Source organism: Oryza brachyantha, chromosome 3, assembly GCF_000231095.2.
Source record: "Oryza brachyantha chromosome 3, ObraRS2, whole genome shotgun sequence".
NCBI classification, from domain to species: domain Eukaryota; kingdom Viridiplantae; phylum Streptophyta; class Magnoliopsida; order Poales; family Poaceae; genus Oryza; species Oryza brachyantha.
In genome coordinates, this window is record NC_023165.2 from 22,876,906 (window position 1) to 22,889,839 (window position 12,934).

At 40.8% G+C, this 12,934-nt stretch overlaps 1 protein-coding gene across 1 annotated transcript; it reads left to right on the forward strand.

Annotated features, from left to right (window-relative positions):
* The first annotated feature begins 1,096 nt into the window (after positions 1–1,096).
* On the forward strand, positions 1,097–8,175 carry LOC102699485 (probable linoleate 9S-lipoxygenase 4). Its single transcript, XM_006650381.3, has 9 exons — positions 1,097–1,548; positions 2,561–2,850; positions 5,212–5,455; positions 5,551–5,889; positions 5,998–6,083; positions 6,182–6,289; positions 6,401–6,708; positions 6,809–7,072; positions 7,176–8,175. Exons 1-9 carry the CDS (start codon positions 1,338–1,340, stop codon positions 7,957–7,959), a joined length of 2,634 nt encoding a protein of 877 aa, XP_006650444.1. The 5' UTR covers positions 1,097–1,337; the 3' UTR covers positions 7,960–8,175.
* Positions 8,176–12,934: the final 4,759 nt, after the last annotated feature.

The window sequence follows — 12,934 nt, forward strand, 5'->3', positions numbered from 1 at the left end:
CTCACGCTACTAGACATTGTGGATTAGTCACCTTCAGATAGGAAGACACAAACTTTTCTACGAACCTAAAATCAAATTCAACGTTCTGATTTCTGAATGACCGAATTCCTTTCCGGGCTCAAATTCTCCTAGAACTTTGCGATGCATTATCCATCTGACCATCTCACGCTGTCACGCACACACGGTTTTGCTGGTGGCTGGAGAGAAACACCCTGTGCCTTTCCTGATTTCAATCATTCCCTGGTTTTGTTGTGCCAGCTTGGCGGTCAACCCGAGTGTACTAGGGCATCAAGCGTAAGTGGTGACCGGTACACCAAAGCTGTGTATCATCTGCTATCATCAGTTTGTTTTTTAAACAAATATCTTTACACAGTTTTCTTTTCTCTCGACTTGTACGTATATTTTTATTAAACTATTCAACAGTTTATTTTTTATAAAAAAATATTAGAAATCCATATCTTATGTTATAAAATAGATTTTCAACTTTATAATTATTTTTAGCGTATATATACCATAAAAATTAAAAAATCTCTTATCCTTGTTTTTATTTAGAGCAATTTTATCATTTTTGAGTAGGTACCAAGAGGTATCACTATTTTTTATATAAAATTTCGTAACTCTTGGTACCTTAGATACTAAAATGTACTCCCTCCGTTTCATAATATAAGAAGTTTGACTTTTTTCTTGTAATGTTTGACTATTTGTTTTATTTAAAAAATTATGTAAATATCATTTATTTTGCTGGTGACTTACTTTATTATAAAAAATCTTTAAGCACGACTTATTATTTTTTATATTTATACTATATTTTTTAATAAGACGAATGGTCAAACGTCGTAAAAAAAATAAATATCTTATATTATGAAATAGAGATGAAATAGAGGTAGTAGCATGAGATACCGTGAATGGAAAAAATGTTCTTTCATTTAAACGAAACTTCATTAAATGAAAGCACGCGGTCCAGGTGGTGAAAGACGTGAACCCGGTACACCAGTATACCCACCCGTGCACCACAGCCCGCCCGCCCCATGTCACGTCACGACCCGATCCGGAAATCGCAACGTTACGAACTACGAGCTCCTCCGCTCTGCTTCCATCTCGCGCTCTCCATAGCCGCCGCGGCTGGTGGTGGCGGCGGCGGCGTGGCTATAAATCCCAGAGCTGCTTCGTCTCTCCCCGTCTCTCGGTCTCGTAGCAGAGTAGAGTTTGCTTCGTCTCTCAACTCTGTCTCGGTGACTCCCTCCTCTGGGTTGCGCTTGGGTTTAGTTCGGTAGGAGAGGAGTCGAGGGGGGAGGAGGAGGAGGAGGAGGAGGGGGGAGTGAGAGTTGAGAGAGAGGATGCAGGTGCAGGGGTTCTTCGACAGGTTGACGGGGAGGAACAAGGAGGCGTGGAAGGAGGGGAGGATCCGGGGCACGGTGGTGCTGGTGAAGAAGGACGTGCTCGACCTCGGCGACTTCCACGCCAACCTCCTCGACGGCATCCACAACATCCTCGGCCACAGGGAGGGCGTCTCCTTCCGCCTCGTCAGCGCCACCGCCCGCGACCCAAGTAAGCAGCGCGCCCACTCCTCACTCACACACGCTCTCTCTCTCTCTCTCTCTCTCTCCTCGATCGCGCTCCCGCTCGCGCCGGCTGCGGAAAGCGGGGCGAAGCGGCGGCGCCGGCCAAAACGCGCGCGTTTCGGTGATTTTTTCCCCCTTCCGGTCCAATTGGTTGCCTTGCCGTGATTGATTCGTTTCCCCAACAGGAGAAACTGCTGCGTCTTGGGTTTACGTTTAATTGCCCTCACCCTCACTAATCTCTCCGTTGTCGAGATTAGTTACAAATCATTTTTTTGCCATTTTTAGCCATGCAATCTTTTTTCCGAGCAAAAAACACTCAAATTTGTTCAAAATGTTTGTAAAATTTGAACGCGTGCTCGCAGTCTTTTGGGCGCTATCCTGAATGCATTCAGTGCGAGAGGCAGCGTTAACTAGTGGGACGTGAAGACTGACGACTTGACGGGTGGAGCCATTGATGGTCAACGTCGCGACACGTCCCTTGCCCAGGCTTACAATCCACTGTTCTCGTTTTGTGTTTGGATTGATAAAATTTTTAGAAGAAATTTCACGTTAAATGTTTGATCGGATGTTGGAATAGGTTTTTAGATCCGAATAAAAAACGAATTTTACGGCTAGCCTGAAAATCACGAGACGAATCTTTTGAGCCTAATTAATTTATCATTAGCACATGTTGGTTATTGTAACACTTATGGCTACTCATGACCTAATTAGGCTCAAAAAATTCATCTCAAGATTTCTTCCGTAACTATGTAATTAGTTCTTTATTCATCTATATCTAATGTTTTATTTATGCGTTTAAAAATTCGATGCATTTTTTTAAAAAAAATGGAAACTAAACAAAGCCTAAATGTGATGAAATTAAATCAAGAAAGGGACACTCACTTGAGCCAATTCGATCAAGAAGCATCATGTACGTCAGATTGACTGCCACTTCTATGTTCTGTCGATCTCTGATTTTCTTTTTCTTTTTGGTGGCGGATGGCTCGTCGTGGCTGCAGGCAATGGAGGGAGGGGGAAGCTGGGGAAGCCGGCGCACCTGGAGGAGCTGGTGGTGACGCTGAAGTCGAAGGCGGCGGGGGAGTCGGTCTTCCGCGTCGCGTTCGAGTGGGACGAGTCACAGGGGATCCCCGGCGCCGTCGTCGTCACCAACTCCAACCGATCCGAGTTCTTCCTCAAGACGCTCACCCTCGAGGGCGTCCCCGGCAAGGGCACCGTCGTCTTCGTTGCCAACTCATGGATCTACCCCGCCGACAACTACAACTACGAGCGCGTCTTCTTCGCCAACGATGTGAGTCAACACCTGTTACACCTCCTAGCCTTCTCTTAGTTGACGCTGATCTTAGCTATAGAAGATCACTACATTTCGTTTCCGCATGGACGAACGCATCTATGGTGATTGATTTCTTCACACGACGCAGTACATTCCCAATTCCACTGCTCTTCTGCAACGTTGCTTGAAGGGCATGGTTAATTGCTAACTGATTACTACTACTTAAGCTAAAAAAAGGTGATAACTGACAATGGATAGGATGGACTACACATGTTTAGTTGAACCTCTGACATTAAAACATCCATCTTTGAGCTTCCTTGCTACAGATCTTTTATGTTGCGAGAACTCAGTTTATTAATGTGGGCAAATTATCTGGAGTTTGCAAATAATGATCTGTATAGTTGGATTGGAGTAAGGGATTGTTGTTCAGGTGGGGTCTCTCTCAGCCAACCTGATCTGTTCCCCTCTGTGATCATAGAATAATTCAAGGAGAAGTTTTCATCATCATACACTGAATGCGGGGGTTTCTGATCGGATGGTCCATGCCAAATAATCTTGGACACGTGCCTTAGGAAATTCATTACCGTGGGCAATGGTACAATAATTGATGACCACTTGGATGGCTGTAGCTTCTTTTGAAGTCAAGGCCGGGTTATCCATTATCTAAAAAAAGTAGCAACATCAGGAACAGTATGAATCTTGGACATACCATCTTTCATGTGCATTTGCAACTGCAAAACAATGAAAATATGTAAATGCATCTACAGTGACTTGGGGTACTGGCCGGCTCTCACCATCTCATGGATTTAGAATTTCAATCTCTGCAAATCACACTAAACAAACCTATAGTTTTTTTTTGTCATAGCATGTATGTAAGGAGGGGCCGACTCCGGTGCATTTTACTGGTAGTAGAATTTAATCCATACCATTGATCTATTTTTATCAGACGACTGTGATTAAATTACACTACCAATAATATTAGGTGTAGTAGAAATTTGAAAGGGTAATATTGTCCTTTTTATTATGATCTTTATTGCAAAAAAACAAAATTACAAAGTAATGCTAATCAAGTAATTAACAAAGTACAAAAATACCCTTTTTCTACCGTTAGTATAATACTACAAGTAAAATGCACCGGATAGTTGCCCATTTAAGGACTATGAATTGGATCATGGTCAACTTTTGTTTTAAAAAGTGTTGATTGGACTAGGTAATATGATAGCTGTCCTAGTAGATCCTAATATCATCCTTTTTTTTTTTGAAGTAAGAAGGTAGAGGAGGCTCTGCCTTGTATCCATTTCATTGATAAAATGGGTTGTTGTTACAGTGAGAGAAGATTGGGGTACAGAGGAAGGAATGTACAAAAATTTGGTTATATCTTCTGGCAGTCACTGTGATGTACTCCAGAATTTGATTGTATCTTCTCTTGTCGAGTCTATTTGTCAGCAGGTCACTATCGAAGCTGACTTGACTTCTATGCTATATACAGTAGGGAAAAATAGTTGGGTAGTTTTACCTCAAAAAGAAAAAGTTGGATATAACAATGTTATTTTTTTAAGTTAGTAACAAGTTTGTGAGCTTGGTGTCCAGTCTAGTCAACTGGTGTCCATAATGATATTCAGGGTTCAGGGCTTTGCACAACAAAACTATAGTGATTGAAAACACCATGTTGCTTAGCTTTTATTAGTCGATAGTACAAAAATTGAAGTTGATGGTCTTTTGAACGTTATGACATTGATAACTAGCTCTGCATCAGTGTGTGTTAAAATAATCCTACTGTCAAATGATGCAAGACGTCATATCTCTAGAAAAATATGCCTGCTAAGTTCCATTTTGAGCAGTTCTTTTATTAGCTACTTTTGCTTGAGTCTTCCATTCAAAATGATTGAATTATTCTTGTCCATCTGTCCTAGATAACAGATTGATACTCCTAAATAACACCAATCTGAATGCCCATGTCACCAACCCCCCATCCCTATTAGCGATCTGGTCTTTCAACTTGCAAGTAAACAAATAAAACAATAGTTTAGCTTGGTCACCATCGTTTAGCTTGGTCGCCATATATATTATCCTATATGATTCTCTTGATCTACAACTAGTTGACAGATATAAAAGAAATTGTTTTTTCCTTTTATTTGCAAAAGGAACAAGTAACAGCTGCTCCTCTGACAATCAAATGGATGTCAGATATACAGCCTGTATTTTCTCTCAGTTTTAAAGCATTCACAATAATATAAATTACCTATTCTCATTGATTAATTAGGACTCCTGTTATTACATTGGTTGTCATCTGTTAGTCTATCTTCTTGGGGAGTTATCGAAACTGCTAATTTGATTTGTTAAGGTTATCAGTTGCCTTATCTTCTTCTTGTTTTACAGACCTATCTGCCTAGCAAAATGCCTGCACCTTTGATCCCTTACCGGCAAGAAGAGCTCAACATTCTCCGAGGGGATGGTAAAATTGGACCGTATAAGGAGCATGACCGTATCTACCGTTATGATTACTACAACGACCTTGGCCAGCCAGACAAAGGCAGTGAACAGGCACGACCAGTCCTCGGTGGCAGCCAAGAACTCCCCTATCCCCGTCGAGGCAGAACTGGCCGGGCCCCGACAGAGACTGGTGAGATCAACGTCCTGCATTTTTTTTTCCATTCAAATTTATGGCACCTTGCAACTGGCTCACTCATTCTTTTCTCTCTTAATCTTTTTCTCCAGACCCAAATACAGAAAGCAGGCTTCCTCTGTTGAACTTGAACATTTATGTCCCGCGCGACGAACGCTTCGGACACCTCAAGATGTCAGACTTCCTTGGATACTCTCTTAAGGCTATTATTGAGGGTGTTCTCCCGATAATAAGGACCTATGTCGATACAACACCAAAGGAGTTTGATTCCTTTGAAGACATCATGCAACTCTATGAAGGTGGGCTGAAAGTGACCAATGCCTCAGCACTAGCAGAGATCAAGAGGACAATTCCCATTGATCTTATTAAGAGTCTTTTGCCAGTTGCTGGCGATCAACTTCTGAAGTTACCCCTCCCACATGTTATCAAAGGTATTCAGCTTCCTGCATGAGTTTAACTCTGTATGTTCATACCTCATTGGCTAATTTGATTTTGTTTCTATTTTCTATCATCATAACTTAGTGTTTATAATGTTTCAGAGGACAAATTTGCTTGGAGGACTGATGAGGAGTTTGCACGAGAAATGCTCGCAGGTGTTAACCCAGTGATGATCGAGCGTCTAACGGTTAGTAACTTCATCATTGTAGGCTATATGCGAGTATGCACATCTGTGCTCGCGTAATGGAGTGAGTAATCTTTTTTTTTATCTCTAACTGATCACAGGATTTCCCGGCAAAAAGTACACTGGATCCAAATGTGTACGGCGACCATACCAGCAAGATCACCGAAGCTCACATCAAGCACAACATGGAGGGCCTCACGGTGCAAAATGTATGCTGAATCATTGACATACAAAGATGAATATCTTCGCAATGAAAATCGTGTATGTACATGAACTGCATCTACACAGGAGATTGACCAATAAGTGACCATGCTGTGCAGGCGCTGAAGAACAACAGGCTTTTCATCCTAGACCACCACGATCACTTCATGCCGTTCCTGGACAAGATCAACAAGCTGGACGGCAACTTCATATATGCGACCAGGACACTTCTGCTCCTGAAGGACGACGGCACTCTGAAGCCCCTGGCCATCGAGCTGAGCCTGCCTCACCCCGACGGCCAGCAGCACGGCGCCGTGAGCAAGGTGTACACTCCTGCCGACACCGGCGTCGAGAGCCAAATCTGGCAGCTCGCCAAGGCCTACGCCTCCGTCAACGACTCTGCCTGGCACCAGCTGATCAGCCATTGGTACACACTACGTACAGAGCCAGCCTCCTCTCCTCTGTTTCGTGCTGTTTCGTTTTCACGAAAAAGAGTTGACGATGTTTTTTGCTTGTTGCCGATGCAGGCTGAACACGCACGCGGTGATCGAGCCGTTCGTGATCGCGACGAACCGGCAGCTCAGCGTGGTGCACCCGGTGCACAAGCTGCTGAGCCCGCACTACCGCGACACGATGAACATCAACGCCTTGGCGCGGCAGACGCTCATCAACGCCGGCGGCATCTTCGAGAAGACCGTCTTCCCAGGCAAGTACGCGCTCGAGATGTCCTCCGTCGTCTACAAGAACTGGAAATTCACCGACCAGGCTCTCCCCGTCGATCTCGTCAAGAGGTAAAAACCAAAAATGAAATCTTGCAATGATCAGCGATCAGAACAACCGCGTGACCAGGATGTGGAGTTTTTATTTTTTATTTTATTTTGCTTGTGCGTGCAGAGGTGTGGCCGTGCCGGATCCGACGAGCCCGTACAACGTCCGGCTGCTGATCAAGGACTACCCGTACGCGGTGGACGGGCTGGTCATCTGGTGGGCGATCGAGCAGTGGGTGGGCGAGTACTTGGCCATCTACTACCCCAACGACGGCGTGCTCCGCGGCGACGAGGAGCTGCAGGCGTGGTGGAAGGAGGTGCGCGAGGTCGCCCACGGCGACCTCAAGGACCGGGACTGGTGGCCCAAGATGGACACCGTCCAGGAGCTCACCAGGACGTGCACCACCATCATCTGGACCGCGTCGGCGCTGCACGCCGCCGTCAACTTCGGCCAGTACCCGTACGCGGGGTTCCTCCCGAACCGGCCGACGGTGAGCCGGCGGCCGATGCCGGAGCCTGGCACGGAGGAGTACGCCAAGCTGCAGCGCGGCGGCGACGAGGCGGACCTGGTGTTCATCCACACCATCACCAGCCAGTTCCAGTCCATCCTCGGCGTCTCGCTCATCGAGATCCTGTCCAAGCACTCCTCCGACGAGGTGTACCTCGGCCAGCGCGACACGCCGGAGTGGACGTCGGACGCCAGGGCGCTGGACGCGTTCAAGAGGTTCGGCAGCCGGCTGGTGGAGATCGAGAACCGGATCACGGCGATGAACGTCGACCCGGCGCTCAAGAACCGGAACGGGCCAGTGAAGATGCCGTACATGCTGCTGTATCCCAACACGTCGGACGTCACCGGAGAGAAGGGCGAAGGCCTCACCGCCATGGGTATTCCAAACAGCATCTCCATCTGAGAGTCGGTGTGTATTCTTTAGATCGATGCATATGCTAGTGTCCCGCGTTTGCGGTCGTCTATTTGTTTTGTTTGTATCAGTGTGCATTACCACGTTACCGTGATTCTTCATAGTCAGAAATAAGTCAGTGTGAATGTCAGTGGACCTTGAGGCATGGATAATTTCATCGTGAATTATTTACAAGGAATGGAAGCTAATAAAGTCACTTTGCTCTCACAGGTCGTTTCAGCTTTTACTGCTCCTTTCTCAAATAATCAACAACACCGTTTACAGTTGAGCATTATGAGCAAAGAAATTAAGATTAAAGATATTATTATTTTCCAACCAAAATTACTTTACATGGTGTTATATTTTTTATATATGTTATGAATATATGATTGTAAAGGAAGTACTAAACATGCATAATGAAATTTATGCGAATACCTGAAAGATAAGTACTTCATTAGGACTTTCTAAACTTATTTAGACTAATCTATTGATCAATGTATATGGTTTGTATGTATTTTTATAAAGATTGGACATTAAAATTTATATATAGAAAGTCTTTATAAAGAATATATACATAAAGCTTGTAAATAGAAAGTTGTGTTTAAGTGGGTTGGCCCACAGCCCACGTATTATATACCAAATATACACCAACATGGCCTTTCTAATTAAGCCCCCGCCCCCCCCCCCCCCCCCGACGACGAACATGATCCTAATAGAACATGTGTTCCAAGCCATACGTACCATGTTTAGCCTTTCTAGCCCAACACAATCGTTTTCTTTTATTTTTCTCATATTTCATGCGTACAAAACTTTATACACAACAAATTTTTACATTCAAATAGTTCTACATACAAAACTGTTTATATATAAGAACTTCTTAAGTAGATTTTTTTAATGTAGAGACCTTAGTTCTAGCTACTTTTAAAAGCAGATAATTTGAATGTAAATATTTTTCTACTTGATACTTAATTTATATGTAAATTTTATGTAAACTTTGTATTTTTATAAAGAGCTTCTATAATAAAATAGTTTTTTTAAAAAAACACTGATAACATAAATACTTTCCCTAGAAATCTAACACTTTTTATAGATAAAAAGATTTTAAAAGATAATATATAAAAACAAAAGGACAATACATAGGCACAAATGCAATATATCCGAGGGCACGTGCGAAAAATTGGGCGGGAAGGCATGCGCGTGTGGTTGGGGAAACATTGGTATCATGAAAAGAAAGGCAAGTACAGTTAACTAATCTAAAGTACTCCCTCCCATTTTATTTGTATGACCGTTTGTTTGAACTAACCAACGTCATACATTCGTGTATGGAGGGACTAGGAAGCGAATCAAACATCCACATGCATGCTCGTGCAGTAGTTTTGATAATATGGAACAAAAAATTTGTACGCTCTTATCTTTTCGTTTAAAATTTAAATTTTTAATCTTAAATTTAAAGTTAACTTTAGTTTTTTTAATCAAAGTTTGTTTTTCGACCTTAGCTTTTAAATCACTAAGAATATATTATGAAAATTTTATTCACAAATTATTTTTCGTTTGTAAAAATCAAACAATTACCCACCTAGTCTATCCTAGTAGACTTGATGGCTTCTTTTTAGGCTTTTCTTAGTAACTGCTTTAGAGCATGTATAATAGCATGCTATAAGCCAGCTATAAATATATTTAAAGAGGTAAAAGAGGAAAGAGAAGAGTAATGAGCTACTAATTTGTAGCCAACTGTAGCACATGCTTTAAGACGCAGTATGTGTATGACATGTGGGACTATGTATTAAAGTTTTGTATGTAATTATTGTATGAATTGACTATTAGATTGGCTATAGATGATTTCGAGCTAGTAGTTGGCTATACTATTGAATTTGCTCTTAGTCATATCTAACGCTTGAGAAGATATTTGCTCAAACTTTTTGAAATTTTGACGATCAAAATAATGTTTGAAATGCTTAGTTTATACAGATGGTATGACTGTATGAGTAGCTTAGCCTTAAAAACATATCATAATATTATAAACCATAAATTTTATAAATTTATTCCAATATAATGTTTTTGTTAGTTCGAAATATCTAACCAAACCTTCCTAAGCATCGAATAATTGTGGAGACAGAGTAACACAGTATAACAGATAAGAGCGTGTACAATGGCAGACTATAAACCAGTTATAAACATATTTTAAAAAAATAAGAGAGGAGAGAGAAGAGGAGTGAACTACATATTTATATAGCCAGCTACAGCATGAAATTTCAGACGTAATGTGTGTATGACAAGTGAGATTATGTATTAATAGTGTAGTATATATTTTATATGTAACTATTGTATGAATTAACTATTAGATTGACTATAGATGATTTAGAGCTAATAGTTGGCTATACTATTGAACTTGCTCTAAGTACGGCAGTATAGCTTATCTATCTAGATTACTTCTTTTTCGCACACACGTATCGCAAACACTGCTAAACAGTGTGTTTTTTAAAAATTTTTATAGTAAAATTGCTTCAAAAATTATATTAATCTATTTTTAAATTTTTAATTACTACTAATTAATTAATAATATACTAATTTAAGGCGTTTTTCGTGCCGGAATACAATTCCACCCAGGAACGCGGCCAAAATACTTGCCAAACTCGTAAAGAACAGTCGAGAATCATTCAAACGAACGAATTACTAGGAGGAGACAGCGCTGTGGTGGCCATCATCCTGCTAGCCCAGTAGCTAGGCATGGGGTTTGCTGCTTCCCATGTCTGGCTATCACATCGGCAAACTCATCTTGAGAGCACACCAGAGCTCCTGAGAGCAGGTAGAGTCCGGAGTGCAGGACACCATTTGGAGCATGTATCATAGCAGGCTATAAGACAGCTATAAATATATTTTAAAAAAAATAAGAAGGGAGAGAGAAGAGATATAAGCTATTATTAATTTGTAGTCAGTTACACACGAGCTCTAAGACAAAATGTGTGTATAACATGTGAGACCATGTATTGATGTTTTGTAGCGAACTATTGTATGAATTGACTATTAGATTGACTATGGATGAATTGAAGCCAGTAGCACTACAATAGCCAATTCATACAATAGTTACCTACAAAACATCAATACATGGTCTCATATGTCATACATATATTTTATCTTGTAGCACATGTGTATCTGGTTAAAAACTAGTAGCCTACCTTCCTTCTCTTTTCTCCCCTCCCTTATCTCTTTAAAATATACTTATAGCCTGCTATTTTACTAGTCTATTGAACTTGCTCTCACTGAACTCCCAGCCCCAGGTGGACGTGACCAAGTTGCCCGAGATACACGTGCAACGGTGCAATCCCCTGCAACTCTGCAAGGCTGCAGGCGCTACATACGACGACGACGACGAAACAGGGACGAGATTGGATCGATCGGCACGCTTTTTGCAGCTGAACTCCCCGAGATAGAGCGGTTTGATGGAACCCAAGAGACAACGGGACAACGTCGTGTGTTTGGTCATTACCCTCCTCATTTTAGCCTTTTCTTATACTCGGAAAAAATCTAAATTTTTAAATTTAAGTTTATGGTTGATTTTAGGATTTTTTTATTGTAGTTTTATTTTTTAGCTTTGGTTTTTATCACTAAGAACACATATATAAAAAAATATTTTATAAATTATTGTTCATTTGTATATATGTTGTTTAGTTTTCCCTAACAAGTAAAAATATGGCCCTGAGACTATGTCTATGGCACATGATCAGTATGCATGGTGCCCTCATCTTGACCCCACCGTAACCTAAATCGGTCGCATGAAAAATTGTGCTCGCCTTTTTAGTCTATAATTGTTTTTTTATAAATAGCACTAAACTGCAAGGATGCATCCAACATGCAGCTTGTGGGGCTTTAGCCTCCTTTAGAGCAATTACAACTGTTTAGACGGTTATTATCTATTTAACACACACAACTAAATAGACAGCATGTATAATGATTTATCTATTTGTTTGTCTATAAAACATTTAATTTATCCTTTGACACATAAATCAATGTAATCAATAGTACTAGCGAATAGGCGAGACGCAGAGTACAACAGTGCTAGTGGTGTCGGTTTGGTATTGGAGTACACACCCCGCCGTCTCTTCGCGAAGAGCCACTATGGTCGTCTGTTAGATGGAGAGGGGTTTTTTATAAATTTCATAACATATAGACGGGTTAAAGATAGACGTTGTACATGCACGCCGGATCCTCGTATAGAGCAAGGTGGCAAGAAATTGAGAAGATGGAGGAAGAAAAAGGTAATCACCTCCTCCCCCTCCACGTTTGATCGATGGATTTGTCTCTATGCTAAACTGTTCAATGCTAAACTGTCCTATATTAAGTATTAAGTTATTATTATGATAGAAAATAATAAGATTATCGTCTTAGGAGACTATAATATTATATAAAAGCACACCGCTTTGTAGGGATGATTATTTTGTTTTTCATGAAAAAAATTCAAACAATATATTTTCTAAAAAAATAATTTATAAATAAAAATTTTATATATGTATTCTTACCTATCTGATAGGTAAAGTTAAGACTAAAAAATAAACTTCGACGAAAAAACTCTAAAATCAATTCTAAATTTTAGGTTGAAATTCTAAATTTTAGTTTAAATTTTAAAGTCAAAAGTTGGAAACCAATTCGTTCCTAAATAAGAGCAAGTCATATTTGATCACTAAAGTGTTCTTTCAAGAGACAAAGAGAAAATCTAACAAATGCCACAAACACTTAATTATAAGAAATGCCATCATGATGCGAGTTCTAAAAAACATCATCGTACAAATGAATTTATGTGAGAAATGCCATTGCGGTTAGGTTTCCGTCCAAATTTTCCTTTAAGCGTTATAGTATGAACAGTGTATTTAACGGTAAAAACGGACGGAACCTTAACGGCAATGATATTTTTCAAACAAATTTATTTGTAAGATGACATTTATTAGAACTCATATTCATCAATGATATTTTTTAAACTTAGACGTTTGTC